Source organism: Salmo salar, chromosome ssa15 (assembly GCF_905237065.1).
Source record: "Salmo salar chromosome ssa15, Ssal_v3.1, whole genome shotgun sequence".
Lineage (NCBI taxonomy): Eukaryota > Metazoa > Chordata > Actinopteri > Salmoniformes > Salmonidae > Salmo > Salmo salar.
This window is the reverse complement of record NC_059456.1, coordinates 100710401-100727133: the sequence shown is the minus strand read 5'-3', so window position 1 is coordinate 100727133 and position 16733 is coordinate 100710401. Positions and strand designations below refer to the sequence as shown.

At 43.0% G+C, this 16733-nt stretch overlaps 1 protein-coding gene across 8 annotated transcripts in view; it reads left to right on the top strand.

Moving 5' to 3' along the window:
• LOC106572819 (myelin transcription factor 1) overlaps positions 1 to 15901 on the top strand; it is a 72140-nt gene extending 56239 nt beyond the window's left edge. For 6 of the 8 annotated variants that reach the window (XM_045696431.1, XM_045696432.1, XM_014147323.2 and 3 more), the window contains 11 exons: positions 1543 to 1779; positions 1904 to 2064; positions 2706 to 2768; positions 3023 to 3091; positions 3351 to 3413; positions 3901 to 3984; positions 5962 to 6183; positions 6496 to 6587; positions 8337 to 8440; positions 8671 to 8814; positions 9030 to 15901. In XM_045696431.1, the coding sequence (XP_045552387.1) occupies positions 1543 to 1779; positions 1904 to 2064; positions 2706 to 2768; positions 3023 to 3091; positions 3351 to 3413; positions 3901 to 3984; positions 5962 to 6183; positions 6496 to 6587; positions 8337 to 8440; positions 8671 to 8814; positions 9030 to 9173 (1383 nt within the window). In that variant the 3' untranslated portion in view covers positions 9174 to 15901. The remainder of the gene's footprint in view (positions 1 to 1542; positions 1780 to 1903; positions 2065 to 2705; positions 2769 to 3022; positions 3092 to 3350; positions 3414 to 3900; positions 3985 to 5961; positions 6184 to 6495; positions 6588 to 8336; positions 8441 to 8670; positions 8815 to 9029) is intronic. The other 2 variants (XM_045696434.1, XM_045696436.1) reach the window with 2 other exon arrangements.
• The last annotated feature ends 832 nt before the right edge of the window (positions 15902 to 16733 follow it).

Below are 16733 nucleotides of genomic sequence, written 5' to 3'. Positions count from 1 at the left end.
TGTACTGTAGACCTCCTATCACTATAGCAACCTCACGTCTATAACAACCTTCACTAGGTCAGCAAGGCACTGTACTGTAGACCTCCTATCACTATAGCAACCTCACCTCTATAACAACCTTCACTAGCTCAGCAAGGCACTGTACTGTAGACCTCCTATCACTATAGCAACCTCACCTCTATAACAACCTTCACTAGGTCAAGGCACAGTACTGTAGACCTCCTATCATCTTTATGACACCTTTTATATATATTTTTTTTTTAATTGAATCTTTCTTTAACTTTCTTTAACATGGGCCCTGCTCTTCGTCAAGATCACTCATGAATTTACTGCAGGTTTCCACAGGGGAGATGTGAGGAGCAGAATTTTTTTACATAAAATACCTAAAATATCTTGGAGTAAATTTTAACAGTGAATGTAACAGATTAAAGGCATATCATTATTAAAATGAACTATTTGCGTTGTGAAAGTAATGTAAATTTGCTTATAATATGATTAATACTCCCAACTGTTATTACTTCTTTAAGAAAAAAATTCTAAAAATCTATTCTAAAAAATTTATATTTTAGTGGACCACATGCAGTAACCCCGCTGACCACAGGTTGAAAACCGCTGTCCGAGACACCTAAAGCCTAACGATCACCCACTGCCAAGCCAATACATTAATGTAACAGTAGGTGGCATTAGTTCAAAGCAAGAGGATAATGTTGAGGTGTGGTTGCATCATCGCTCTCTTCTCTTGTTTTCTATCCCTCCATCTTTTTCATGCTGTTGTTGAATCCGGCCAGCTGCCAGTTCCATGTATTATGCTGCACCAGGTAGTCTTTTTCCATTATCTTCCGGACGGATCGCTCTCTCTCTCTCTCTCTCTCTCTCTCTCTCTCTCTCTCTCTCTCTCTCTCTCTCTCTCTCTCTCTCTCTCTCTCTCTCTCTCTCTCTCTCTCTCTCTGTCTCTCTGTCTCTCTCTCTCTCTCTGTTCCTCCCTCCCTCCTCTTTTCCTCCCTCTCTGTCTATCTGTGCACAGGAGGTGTAATTGTAGCAGCACTCTCCCCCATATTGTGACTTTTTAAAAGCTTTTTGCCTTGGCAGGGAGAGTGACTGCTTCATCATTTTTCGATTTCCTGACATGGTGTTGGGGGGATAAAAGGAGAAGATGAATGGCCATAGCAGTTCAGTAGCACAGTGCTAATCAGCCAGGGACCGTTCTGGGACCAGGGCCCGTTTCTCTCTCTCTCCCCACAGCCTCCGTGCCACGGCTCCCCACTTTGATTTCTCTGGCTCCTCTACAACCCATTTCATATTAACACTAAAGAGAAGGCCTGTTTCCCTGGTCCCCCCCTTTAGACGATCTGCCAAAATAAATGGTGCTTGAACAGCACTGTTGGCAATGTTATGTCCATTGTACATTGGAGATTACAGACGTGTCTAACAGAGACAGGTGGTGCATCAAGATCACTGGGGATAGACTTGTATGTGATAGACTGTGGTGTGTCAATGTTATGTGATTGTGATTGTCATCACCACTATCTTTTCCCTCTGCAGGACATCGGGGTGGATGAAAATGGCACTCTGGACCTGAGCATGAAGAAGCCCGTCAAACGAGAGGGTTCCAGCCCTGGGTTGTGCTCCCCAGACCCTTCCTCCTCTTCCTCCCTGCACCACGGGGGCAGCAGTGGCATGACCTCGCCCCACACAGGCCACGCCTACAAACAGGAACACTGGGAGGAGCCTCTGGACTACACCAAACCCAACCGCCAGCGAGAGGAGGATGTAGAGGAGGTCTGTTCTCTACTATCTTCGTCATCCTTCCTTTCCTCTTCTCCTCGTTAAGATCATGGAGGCTCGTGTGTACTAAAGGATCGGATGTGTCCTCTAATCTTCTTATTTCCATTTGATTGCACAGCTGGAGCACCACACAGTGCGGTCGTTTGCCTCGTCCGACCCTGAGGACATGGACCTGATGCAGGACTACCCCCAGGAGAGGAAGTACCCTGGAGAGGTCACCACCCCAAACTTCAAGGTCCAGTTCCAACAACCCAAGGACTGCAAGAAAGATCTGCTCCTGTAAGTCAATGATCTACAGTCCTAGAAATAAAGGTGTTATCTAGCACCAGAAAGGGTTCTTCTTCTGTCCCCATAGGGGAACCCTTTGAAGAACCTATTTTGGTTCCAGGTAGAACCCTTTTGGCTTCCATGTAGAACCCTTTCCACGGAAGGTTCTACTTGGAACCAAAAATGGTTTTCCTATGGGGACAGCTGCAGAACCCTTTTGGAACCCTTTTTTCTAAGAGTTTGTCTATTCCCCTTGGAGGAGCGGCTGCACAAAGAATCCTTTTAGTCCACCACGTTTCTCTCTCCCTTTCCCCTGAGATACTGTCATTCACCATTCCTCTCCTCTCTCCTTCTCTCTCCTCTCCTCTCTGTTCCCCTCCTCCCCTCTCCTCTCCATTCCTCTCCTCTCTCCTTCTCTCTCCTCTCCTCTCTGTTCCCCTCCTCCCCTCTCCTCTCCTTTCCTCTCCTCTCTCCTCCTCTCTCCTCCTCCCCTCTCCTCTCCTCTACTCCCTCCCTCTCCTCTATGTTCCTCTCCTCCCCTCTACTCTCCTCCCCTCTCTTCTCTGTTCCTCTCTTCTCTCCTCTCTCCTTTCCTCTCCTCCTATCCTCTCCTACCTCCTTTCCTTTCCTATCCTCTCTATTTCTGTCTCCAGGTGCCCCACTCCTGGCTGTGACGGCAGTGGCCACATCACTGGAAACTATGCATCCCATCGCAGGTATGGTATGCTCCTCTATATAGCACAGGTCCCGAATGATGTAGTCACACTGTATACAGGAAGCACGGTGGCTACCTACTGATTTAGATGAAGATTGCATCAATAATAGAACATTTTCCTTCATGGCTGTTTTCTATTTTCAAAATACTTTTCCAATGACCTTGAATTATGTTCTATCTTTGATTTTACCTCCCTCACGCTTTCTCTTCTCTTTCTCTTCTCCCTCTCTTTCTCTCTCCTCTCTCTCCCTTCAGTCTGTCTGGCTGTCCTCTTGCTGATAAGAGTCTTCGTTCCCTCATGGCGGCCCACTCTGCTGAGCTCAAGTATGTCCGTTTCCAACTGGGCTTTCCCCTTATTCAATTCATTGGCTCAATGCTAAATTCTATTTCCTTCTATTTCTGCTGTTTTTACTGGGACTGCTAACGCTACTGTTGCTGCATCTGCCCTTGTAATTCTCCTGCCCCCATCTCCACATAAAAAACACTACTCCTACACCCTCACACACATCGGTTGTTATGGTGCAAATGTAGCGGTTCTATTTGTTGGTGTGCTGACATTTAACCTGTTCCCTTGATTTCCCAGATGCCCCACTCCAGGATGTGATGGTTCAGGACATAACACTGGAAACTACGCCTCCCACAGAAGGTACAGAGCTCATCAGTGAACTACCAACCTACGTCCACCATCCCTACCTACCTTCCATCTCATATGAGAAACAGTCGCAAAACGACCTTCTCTCTCTCTCTCTCCTCTCTCTCTCTCTCTCTCTCTCTCTCTCTCTCTCTCTCTCACACACACACACACAGACACAAGGCCAGAGAAGCTTAGAAAGAGATCACTGTAGTTTCAGGCAGGACTCATACACACAATTGTGAAAATTATTATTATAATTTTTTTTAAATGTATATGCTTATGTTTGTTTTTTTTGTTTACTACTTTGTTGGATTTCAAATAGCTGTTTGGTTTCTTTTATTTTTTTTGTACTTTCTTTCGGCATTCGAATCAAAACATTAAGATGCTTCCATATAATGTTCCATCCCTTTGTCAAACAAAAACGTCACCACCATAAAAGACGATTGTTCAAGGTGTTTTTCCACCCTTTTTTTATCGGCTTCATACTTTCTGTTTTCAGTTTGTCTGGGTGCCCGCGTGCCAAGAAAGGTGGATTAAAAACAACTCCCACCAAGGACGACAAGGAGGACTCCGAGCTCTTAAAGTTCGTACCACTAAAGAAAGACACGGCCCTTTTTTCTTCCAATTAAGATATACGGTAAAAGTCACTTTCAAAAAGTTAAGGCAGTCACCCTGACCTCCGTGCAGAGGCAGGATGACCTGTCCCCAGTCTGTCTCCTAGAGATGACATCACACCTGCCTGAGACGCACTGCGCTGCCTGTGCTAACTCATAGTACTGTAGTTCATTGTAGTGTATTGCAGTGTAGATCACATGTCCCCGCCACCATCAAAAAAATGATTACATCTCGCATTTCTCAGAAATTGTCGTCAACTCTAACTGTTTGTTGACGACAGCCAATAAAAGACCTTGGCGTCTGTGTTTGTTGAATGTGCTTGCTTGGTTATGAAACCACAACATGATGCCATGCAACAAGTTGTTCTACCTATAGTAGGGTACCTATAATGTCAAACCTACGGCGGAAAAGTAACACTTTCTTTTTTAATCGGCCATGTTTTTGGACCCATAGTGAAATAGTACTAGATACTGTAATGGCAGTCTTACATATATGTACTAAATATTTGACATTATGTTATAACTATATGTACCGTTCACCTTGTGCTTTCCATCCCATCTCTCTCTATGAGTCTCATATCTATAGATATACTAACGTTACACCTCCCTCTCTTCCCCTCCCTCTCTTCTCTTCCCTCTCTTCCCCTCCCTCTCTTCCCCTCCCTCTCTTCCCCTCCCTCTCTTCCCTTCCCTCTCTTCCCCTCCCTCTCTTCTCTTCCCTCTCTTCCCTTCCCTCTCTTCCCCTCCCTCTCTTCCCTTCCCTCTCTTCCCCTCCCTCTCTTCCCCTCCCTCTCTTCCCTTCCCTCTCTTCCCCTCCCTCTCTTCCCTTCCCTCTCTTCCCCTCCCTCTCTTCTCTTCCCTCTCTTCCCCTCCCTCTCTTCCCCTCCCTCTCTTCCCCTCCCTCTCTTCCCTTCCCTCTCTTCCCCTCCCTCTCTTCCCTTCCCTCTCTTCCCCTCCCTCTCTTCTCTTCCCTCTCTTCCCTTCCCTCTCTTCCCTTCCCTCTCTTCCCCTCCCTCTCTTCCCTTCCCTCTCTTCCCTTCCCTCTCTTCCCTTCCCTCTCTTCCCCTCCCTCTCTTCCCTTCCCTCTCTTCCCTTCCCTCTCTTCCTTCCCTCTCTTCCCCTCCCTCTCTTCCCTTCCCTCTCTTCCCTTCCCCTCTCTTCCCCCCTCTCTTCCCCTCCCTCTCTTCCCTTCCCTCTCTTCCTTCCCTCTCTTCCCTTCCCTCTCTTCCCCTCCCTCTCTTCCCTCCCTCTCTTCCCTTCCCTCTCTTCCCCTCCCTCTCTTCCCCCCCTCTCTTCCCCTCCCTCTCTTCTCTTCCCTCTCTTCCCTCCCTCTCTTCCCCTCCCTCTCTTCCCCTCCCTCTCTTCCCCCCTCTCTTCCCTCCCTCTCTTCCTCCCCTCTCTTCCCCTCCCTCTCTTCTTTTCCCTCTCTTCCCTCCCTCTCTTCCCCTCCCTCTCTTCCCTTCCCTCTCTTCCCCTCCCTCTCTTCCCCTCCCTCTCTTCCCCTCCCTCTCTTCCCTTCCCTCTCTTCTTTTCCCTCTCTTCCCTCCCTCTCTTCCCCTCCCTCTCTTCCCTTCCCTCTCTTCCCCTCCCTCTCTTCCCCCTCTCTTCCCTTCCCTCTCTTCCCTTCCCTCTCTTCCCCCCCTCTCTTCCCTTCCCTCTCTTCCTTCCCTCTCTTCCCCTCCCTCTCTTCCCCCCTCTCTTCCCTTCCCTCTCTTCCTTCCCTCTCTTCCCCTCCCTCTCTTCCCTTCCCTCTCTTCTTTTCCCTCTCTTCCCCTCCCTCTCTTCCCCTCCCTCTCTTCCCTTCCCTCTCTTCCCCTCCCTCTCTTCCCCTCCCTCTCTTCCCCTCCCTCTCTTCCCTTCCCTCTCTTCCCCTCCCTCTCTTCCCTTCCCTCTCTTCCCTTCCCTCTCTTCCCCTCCCTCTCTTCCCCTCCCTCTCTTCCCTACAGATGCCCCGTGCCTGGCTGTGACAGCCTGGGTCACATCAGTGGGAAGTACGCCACTCATCGCAGTGCCTATGGGTGCCCGCTAGCTGCCCGCAGGCAGAAGGAGGGGATGCTCAACGGTAACCCTTTCTCCTGGAAGGCCTTCAAGACAGAGGCCCCCAACTGCCCCACCCCCGGCTGTGATGGATCAGGACACGCCAACGGCAGCTTCCTCACACACCGCAGGTACGGACCAGTCACAACACAGAACACAGGGCAGCTTTCTCACACATCGCAGGTAAGGACCAATCACAACACAGAACACAGGCCAGCTTCCTCACACACCGCAGGTATGGACAAATCAAAACACAGAACACAGGGCACCTTCCTCACACACCGCAGGTACGGACCAATCACAACACAGAACACAGGACAGCTGACAGACAAATGATTACCACTGATTGAGTTACAAATCTAAATGTATAATTTTGTGGTTCATTCATGGTTATAAATACTCAACTTGATTAAATTGACCATCTTTATTCCTCCTGTTTGTAGTCTCTCTGGCTGTCCCAGAGCCTCCTTTGCCAGAAAGAAAACCAAGATCCCTGGAGATGAATACCTGAGCACCAAGTTCAGGGCCAGCGACGGTAAAAGCACAACTGAATAGGGAATACCTTTATGTGACAGTCAATGTCTAGCCAATACCCAGCTAGCACATTTGGTTCCTTGGAAGTTGTGGTAACGTATGCTTTTGGTTTTACATTGGTTGTGGGAACGAAGTCATACATTAAACTGAACATTTTTTTTAGTTCTGAGAAAAGAAGTGAACCTCTATGTGAACCTCTATGTTCTGGGAACGCTTATCTTTGGTAGCAGAGAGGTTCTGAGAACGTTTTACTCTGGTTCCTTAAAAGTTTTTCTGGGAGGTTTTATCAATTATAGGTCATTTAGAGGTTTTTGAATAACTTCCTTAAAACATTCACTGAATGTTTCATTAAGACTTTTAATAACACTGCTTGCTTATTTTGGGGCTAACTTTTTTTTAAACTCCAGGCACAGATAGAACCAGTGATGTATATAAACTCTGGATTGCTGATGCTACTGTAGGTATTGGCCATTGAGAGGCTTTGAAGCCACTGGTCGGCCATATTGGTACTCCCCAGTAGGAGCAGTCCTTCAAAGGAATGAATGGAATTCTACATTATTTCAATTAAATGTCAAAATGACATGTATTTAAGTATTTTTGTTGTTGTAGTGGGAAATGTTCTTGTTAATACAACCTCATGATAATCGCATTAGCCTACACACGGCCAACACACCTGAACACACTTAACAAGAGAGAGGATAATGCATTTCTTTAGCTTCCAAAATATGTTTTACAACGGTGGAGGAGTGCCAAGATAGAGGTGTGGTGGCTTCAACACAGCACCCCCTATTAGTCATCTAGAGTATATATATATATATATATATACATCATTGGATAGGACACATGGAAATGATTTTCCTTTGACATTAATCATGCAAACATAATTATTTTATTGTGGCATGGCATCAGTGAGATTCAGACCTATAATCTTCTGTTCTCTATCCATGGAATTAGTCCACTGCGCCACCAGGAGGGAGCTGGCATGCCATGTTTTTTATGCATACAAAGCTGTTCATTATAGTCTATTCAAACAGACCCCGTTTTAAAGGAAACAAGCACTCATTAAGATCAATTAGTGGGCGCGGCCAACACACCTGAACACACTTAACAAGAGAGAGTTTTGTTGATTCTGCGACAGGAATGTATATGTTTTTAAATAACATTCTTAGAACTTTCTCTGAATGTTACTAAAGTTTTCTTGTGGTTTTTATGGAAAGTTTTCTTATGGTTCTTGGAACAATTTGAGAACTGTACTTTAAATAGAACCACGAGGAAACCTGGAGGAAACGGTACGCTGAAATACTCAAATTCTCAAAGGAGAACGTTGTTTCTTAACGTTCTCTTAACTATTTGAGAACATTCCCAATGTCAAACCAGTTGGAGAACGTTCGTTCCTAAAACATTACCAACATGTTAATTAAATGTCAACAACATGTTTGAACTTTTAGGAAACGTTCTGTTCAAGTAATGAAATATTAAGAAAATATAAATGTTTCGTCAAGTTCCTTATACGTGCTGAGAACGTTCCAACACCATGCGACTATCCTGCACCATTCCCAGAACATTGTGGGAAGGTTGTACGTAAAATAACCACAGGACAACCACGCTCTCACCAAGCTTTAAGAAACATATGGTTCTCACTACATTATGTGCTAGCTGGGTACAGTTTATCAAGCTAGGATGGCCCATTTCTCATCTCCCCTCTTATAACCTTATGCATCTCAATTATCTCTTCCCTTCCATCCTGTAGTTCTGAATAATGACGAGGACATCAAGCAACTCAACAAGGAGATCAATGAGCTCAATGAGACCAACAACGAGATGGAGACAGACATGGTGAACCTGCAGACACAGGTGTTTGTGTGTGTGTGTGTGTGTGTGTGTGTGTGTGTGTGTGTGTGTGTGTGTGTGTGTGTGTGTGTGTGTGTGTGTGTGTGTGTGTGTGCGTGTGCGTGCACGTGTGTGTGTGTACATGCTCATGTTTTAAAACCTCATACCCCCTACATTGTTATTTATTGTAAAATGCCTGAGCTCAAGTAAATCTATATACTGTATGTGTAAATAACTGTTGTGCTGTGGTGCAGATCTTATCCATGGAGAAGAACCTGAAGAACATTGAGGTGGAGAACAAGCTGATTGAGGAGCAGAACGAGACGCTCTTCATGGAGTTATCTGGCCTCAGCCACGCCCTGATCCGCAGCCTGGCCAACATACGCATCCCACACATGGTGAGTTATATACAATTTATATACAGTTACATACAGTACTGATAAAGCTGTGGCCGAGTCTCGAACATGCAGACACATATTAATACACACACTGAACAGAAACTAACACGCTAACACAAACACACTAACACAAACACACAGACACACAAACACACAGACACACAAACACACAGACACACTAACACAAACAAAATTCCTTGTTTTTCGCATCACAGCAGGAGCCAATCACTGAGCAGAATTTCGACAGATACGTGAGCACCCTGACTGACATGTACACCAATAAGGAACGCTTCCAGAACCCGGAGAACAAGGCGCTTCTGGAGAGCATCAACAAGGCTGTGAAGAGCATCAAGGTGTGAAAACCTCCACGAGGAAGAAGAGTGAAAACATGTAAAAGGAGAGAGATGGCGTCAAGAGACTAGAGTATATTTAAAGAGAATACGAATACAAAAAGGGCATTCAGGTTTTATAAATGGCAACTTAAATTAATCCCAGGGAGCATTCTGTAAAGAAGAAAACGTAACTAGGACCAAAATCCAAACATGCTGCTGCTGGGATTGGAAGGAGGAAGTGGAATGGAACCAATTCCTTTGGTTTGAATTGATGAACAAAATATATATCTGGGGTTTTGTTTCTTTGTTTTATGTTACCTTCATCGTTTTCATGTATGTCCTGTTTTGGAGGCATCTGTGTTTTGGAGGCATCTGTGTTTTGGAGGCATCTGTGTTTTGGAGGCATCTGTGTTTTGGAGGCATCTTTTTGACTGTCCCAATTCATACTGTAATTCAAGCTTTAGTTCAGCAACAATTTGGAGAAGAAAGAAAGAAAGAAAGAACGAAGGATGGAAGTAGTGGTATGATGTCAGATGGTATGAGGTGAAGAAAACCCACTGGAAAACTGTCCACATTGTGTCCCAGAAAAGACACAAAGGCTTCAGAAATGTTGTTCTGGGGCAGGATAAGGTGAGAGTGCTTGTGTATGAGTGGGTAGTGTGTGATACTGAGCACTGCAGCACTCCTATCGAGTAGAAGTGAATGGAGAATCCCTGAACTCTGGGGTCTTCTTGAGCAATGGTTAATGTGCTTAGTGTTGTTACTGCAGCAAGATGTCAACATGACTCCATGTCTTGTCTCAATTCAGAGGAAAACAGCGAAGATTAAGTCACAAATCACTGGTTTCTTTTTCCTCTACTGAAAATCAACAACCTTCTCTATATTTCTGATGGAAGATCTGAGAGCAACAGATGCAGCCTTCTTTCTTTGAACTGAATGATGATGGTAATAGAGTGCACACTTGTCTATTCCTGTTAGTTTGTGGTACAATATTTATTGTTATATAAATTATTTAAATTTGTGAATGCGCAAATTGTGATGTATTGTAATTGTATGTGTATTTATTTGATTTGGTCTATTTATTAATTTTTTTAAACTTTATATTTAGTAAATCAAAAAATGCAACCCTGCTGGTCTATCATGGCCATAAAGATTTAAAATAGGGAGTCTTCTACATCAATATTTAAAAAGCTATATAGACAACTGTCCACACTTGATTATTTTATATATCTTATTTTATTTTAAATAATTTGTAAACATTTTTAATTGCAAATATTTTATAACTGACAAAGTTTTGATAATTTTATAAAAGTTTTCTCCTTCATTTATGTTATTTCCTTTATCTGTAAAGTATCTTCAGATACCCACGGCTTAAAAAGAAAGTATGTATTTATTATTTATTTAATATTAAATATTGATATGATTGTATATTTATTTTGCTATTTATGTGTGTGTTGTGATGGGTATCAGTAGTCTTAAAGTCCATTGCTAATATTTAAATAAAATTAAAAACCATTCTCAGAAAGAATAAATAGAATATTGTTTGATTACTTAGGCTTTCCTAGATATACCAGCAGTTGTAAAAGCAAAATAACCAACGAAAGCAATCACTGTTCTGTTGGTGTCAGAGTGGCTTTGTGTCATCGATGATTTATTTGCTTTTTGTCAGGAAAAATGAAGACCAAGAAAATAGACAGATATAAGGATCAAATGTTACCTCTCCAAGCGCTTTGTAGCGGCCAACACTGGCTTACCCAAAACATCTTTAATGTACTGTAGATGTTTTAATGCCTTTTGATAAATTATTTTTCTCTTTTCATTATTTTCTCTCAATGTGTTGAGCAGAAGCTCCATAGAGCTCTGTTCCAGAAGTGTTCCATCTAAACTGGATGTCTTGGTCCAAAACACATCTTCAAGGAAAAACTAAACCATCAAGGAGGATGACTTCTTTGACAATTTATATCACATACACTTCTACGCCCTTGTAGCCTTATTGTAGATGACATTTGTTGACGCACAAAGTGCCACTACCACTCAGTTTCTTTCCTGATTCTTTGCATTCTGCCATGTACGATGTCTGGTCACATGACACGACCAGGGCATCAGACCGAGAGTTGGGATTGTTTCAGATGCCTTTGTTTCTTTGCCAAGATGGCCATAAGTACACTATATATACATTCTGTATAAATAGAGTTTAAAATGCTATATATATATGAATAGAAACATACATATATTTTTCCAGTGTAATTGTTGACTATTTTTCTCTTGTATTAACTTATCAAAGGAACAGTAGTTGTCTGAGAGTTGTGACGACTGGAGGTGGTTATGACTGTGGTGTTAAAGATACTCAACAAAACTGTCATTGTTTTTTAGGTTTCCTTTTCTTCTCTATCCTTGATCCAGACATGATGATAATAATAATAATAATAATAATACATGGGACTTATATAGTGCTTTTTCAAGGACCCAAAGTCGACATGTTGTAAATGCTAATGTCTGTTGTAATGAATCTGAAATGACTGTCGTTTTAACTAAATGGTTGGCTCTTTGTTCAAGTGTCATGTGAGTGAGTTCATGTATAGAGGACTCTTCATAGTAGTCACATTGGCTCTATATTGTGCAGTACTGTGTCGTTATGATAAGGTTATGATCATGTCAGCCCACTGAGAGGAGTTTTTAAACACGGATCACAATGTTAAAAAGCCAATAGGGAAAGTGTAGTACTTGCTCTGAGTGATCTGTTGCAGCTAGTGGGAGACCCTGTGATAATCTGATGAGGTAGCCTAGTGGGAGACCCTGTGATAATATAATGAGGTAGCCTAGTGGGAGACCCTGTGATAATCTGATGAGGTAGCCTAGTGGGAGACCCTGTGATAATATGATGAGGTAACCTAGTGGGAGACCCTGTGATAATCTGATGAGGTAGCCTAGTGGGAGACCCTGTGATAATCTGATGAGGTAACCTAGTGGGAGACCCTGTGATAATCTGATGAGGTAGCCTAGTGGGAGACCCTGTGATAATATGATGAGGTAGCCTAGTGGGAGACCCTGTGATAATATGATGAGGTAGCCTAGTGGGAGACCCTGTGATAATATAATGAGGTAGCCTAGTGGGAGACCCTGTGATAATCTGATGAGGTAGCCTAGTGGGAGACCCTGTGATAATATGATGAGGTAACCTAGTGGGAGACCCTGTGATAATCTGATGAGGTAGCCTAGTGGGAGACCCTGTGATAATCTGATGAGGTAACCTAGTGGGAGACCCTGTGATAATCTGATGAGGTAGCCTAGTGGGAGACCCTGTGATAATATGATGAGGTAGCCTAGTGGGAGACCCTGTGATAATATGATGAGGTAGCCTAGTGGGAGACCCTGTGATAATATAATGAGGTAGCCTAGTGGGAGACCCTGTGATAATATGATGAGGTAGCCTAGTGGGAGACCCTGTGATAATATAATGAGGTAGCCTAGTGGGAGACCCTGTGATAATATGATGAGGTAGCCTAGTGGGAGACCCTGTGATAATATGATGAGGTAGCCTAGTGGGAGACCCTGTGATAATATGATGAGGTAACCTAGTGGGAGACCCTGTGATAATATGATGAGGTAGCCTAGTGGGAGACCCTGTGATAATATGATGAGGTAACCTAGTGGGAGACCCTGTGATAATATGATGAGGTAGCCTAGTGGGAGACCCTGTGATAATCTGATGAGGTAACCTAGTGGGAGACCCTGTGATAATATGATGAGGTAGCCTAGTGGGAGACCCTGTGATAATCTGATGAGGTAACCTAGTGGGAGACCCTGTGATAATATGATGAGGTAGCCTAGTGGGAGACCCTGTGATAATATGATGAGGTAACCTAGTGGGAGACCCTGTGATAATATGATGAGGTAGCCTAGTGGGAGACCCTGTGATAATATGATGAGGTAACCTAGTGGGAGACCCTGTGATAATATGATGAGGTAGCCTAGTGGGAGACCCTGTGATAATAGGATGAGGTAGCCTCGTGGGAGACCCTGTGATAATCTGATGAGGTAACCTAGTGGGCATGGATGGAGTAATTAGCTTTTAGCCAGTGTAATGAAACTCTCTTGGGCACTTTTTTAAAAACCATTGAAAATGCGAGCATTTGAGTATGGACTTTTTAGAACACACTGGGTTATGGTCACTAGCAAAGTACCGGTATTCAACCCCAGCAGAAGAAACAAAGAACTGCATATTTGACCTGTTTTGTTATATTTCATGTACATCTAAAGACTGATATGTAGAATGCCCTTTGCATCAGTGTCCGTGGGGTTGATTCAATTGATGCTATCGTGTTTTTATACATGCCAGTAATACTTTTCAGACCAAGCATTTTGTCCAACCCATCTATTGTTTTCATAGACGGGAAACAGAGTTTGGCTCGCAGGTTACTGGAAAGAACTGACTAAATCTACATAATAATACGATACTAGGGCATTAGCCAAAGCTTGCGGCGATAGCAGGGATTGGATCAAAGCCCTCCAAGTGAAAAGAGAGGAACGTGTGGGAGTGGAGATTGATTTGCAGCATTAGAGGTCTCCCTCTTGGTTTGGAAGAGGTGTTTGTTGCATAAATATGTGTCCATTACTCAGATTGTCAAAACCTTTTAATGGCTTCTCCCCTTCTGTATTGTGTAACCTTTACTCAGGAAGGAGTTCTTGATGCATTTAGTTAAGAAAGTAGCTTATTCTTCGTCCTCCCTTTAGTGCATGAGCATACAACACTACGAGAGTATTAAGGTTGTGATTATTCTCGTATCTTATTTGATATGGCATGACCCCTTTTAAACTAGTTGAACAGCACTGAGATACAGAGATTAAATAGCAAAATGACAGTCCAACACATTTATAAAGATAGGTACAGAACTCAATGTAATCAAGAGGGTTAACAACAACAGCTTTTCCATTTGATAGTGAGTGAAGGACATATTCTTCATATAAGGAGTTTATGTCTTCTGTATTTGTAATGGTTCAGTATTTTCTAAATGGTCTATTGTGACGGGATAGAAGCACTGAAGCTGGACTGTGTCCCATTGGCACTGACTAGGATGTTTGACAGGTCGGTAAAATACATGGTCACGTTACTCCAACCAAGGTAATGCTGCGTGAAACTACATTTGACTAAATGTATGATAACGTTCATGTCTGCGGATGAAACGTGATGGAGGAAGATGGATGACATATTGTACCATGGCATGTGATTGTAACATGGCATGTGATTGTAACATGGCATGTGAAACTATCCATTTCAGTTGATAGTTGTGAATGATGTGGTCTCATGTAGTGGTTGTAAAAGTACAGTGTTGCATATGAAAGCACAGTGTGTCTGTTTGCTCTGATAAACAATGATCACATACCTGTGAATCTCCCTGAATAATGGTACATATAAAGAAAAAAGACCTAATATGTCAGTCTGTGATAGGCCAGGATACACAGAGATCCCGTGTCTTCTCTTTCCTGGTCTCCTCCACCAGTTAAAGGGAGGACAGGCAGGGCCACAGTCGAGTACCCTGTGAACACGAGGAAAGATATCCCAAAGTTCCCTATTCCGAGCTAGGTGCTGTACACATCTGGAGGCCCCTGAGAATGGTCCCCTGATTCTGTTCTCTTCAGGGAAAGACAAGGGAGGAACCCAATCATTAGGTGCCTATACTTCAAAACATTCTCATCCAATTCAGAAACTCAAAAATGTAAGAAAAAAATGGAAGTAGATCACATGAAAGGCATAAAGGCATGTCTAGTAGAATGGTAGAATGTGTCATTGAGCTAATCAAACCAAAACCAAACTCCCTCTATAGATACTGTAGCTTATAGCTGTGTGCTTTTATCATGTGTGCCTTTCTCGCTCCACTCATTGCAAGCAAAGGTATGTTTACATTTGAAGAAGCTGGTTCAAATCCTGCTCAAGAGGTTGGCAGGGGTGAAGACACCTTTTTCAGAGGGTTGGGGGGCTATTCTAAAAAAGCTGATTAAATATGTCTTTGACAGGCAGGCAGGAGAAGATACTACAACTGTTGCCGTGGTGACACATTCATGCTGTTACAGAGACACAAAACATCAATATGTTATAATGGTAAAGAAACTGTGACCTAATTACGATGATTCAGGTACCAAACTGCATGGACAGTTTCTGTGAAGGAAAAATCAAATGAAAATAAACTTTATTATAGATAATGCATTAGTGTGTAGGGCATTATTTTTTAAACAAGTTGAAGCCTCTGTACATATTTGTATTAAAGAACAGTGTTATTGTTGTTGTATTAAAGAAAAGTTCAACAAAAAAAAGTACATAGAGTTAGTGACAAAATCCACAGCCAAGGGTTGTCCTGCTAGACCATTTTTACAGAGATGAGCTATTTTTACCGGCGCTTTTCTAGGCAGTCAGATGATTAATATCCTTTTGGAAATTACAAACTTCCAAAATTACAAGCACTTCCACAATGATAGATAGTAAGGATTTGTGTTACTTTTGTAGAGGTGGTTGTTCCTTTGCTACGATTGTTTTGTAAATCAGGACAACCCTGGGCTATGTGTTCTCTGGGTCTCCTGTTATCTTTTGGAAGTTAACTCTGTAGTTGGGCTGAAATTGTGACTCTGTGTTTGTTCCCATGTTCCTGTGTCAGTGTCATAAACTAGAGAAGTGATGTCAGTTATTGTGGGCGTATCAACCATTTGAATGTTATCAATAAAAAATAAAAAAAAACATTAATAAAGAATTATAGACAATAGTATCTGTCGCTTGCATTTATTAGTGTGTGTGTGTGTGTGTTTGTGTTTGGTTTTACTATTCTTGTGGGGACCAGAAGTCCATCCGTCTTCCCACGAATAGTAAAACAAGAAAAATTCTGACAACTGGGGAGATTTCGCAGGTCCCCACAAGGAAAAATGAGTCCAAAACGTGTACGCACAGGAGTGTTGTAGAATATTGGACCTTTCATACTTTTCGAATTCTCAGCGTAGCTCAAGCAATTTCTCTAACTGTCAACACATTCAAATGAATAGAGGAGGTTTACCAGATTGTGGGGAATTGCGGTTTCGGGCTGTGCGTCCCCTTGGATCATGGTCTCAGAACCCTGTCGCTATGTCACAATGGGACTCCGGACTTTCGCGCTCTAGCATCTGTGGACTATGATTTACGCATAACTTGGTTAGGTTTAGGGTTACAATTAGAGTTAGGGTTAGAATTAGGGTTAGGGAAAATAGGATTTTTAATGGGAATCAATTGTTTGGTCCCCACAATGGTAGTAAAACAAACGTGTGAGTGTCTATGTCTATATGTGTGTCTATATGTGTATACACTGTATTCTATGTCTGTGTCTATATGTGTGTAGATGCCATACACTGTATTCTATGTCTGTTTCTATATGTGTGTAGGTGCCGTACACTCATTGGCGATTTTAGCATGTAAATCTTGGTGGGGCAAACTCAACAAAGAAAAATGTTTTAGATGCATGCCAGCAAAGCCACTACACAACAACACTTAACAATACATGAATTGCACTATAACGGTGACAAACGGTGCCCTGTTAGGGCCTACATAAAGCTGTCCCAACAGCAGAG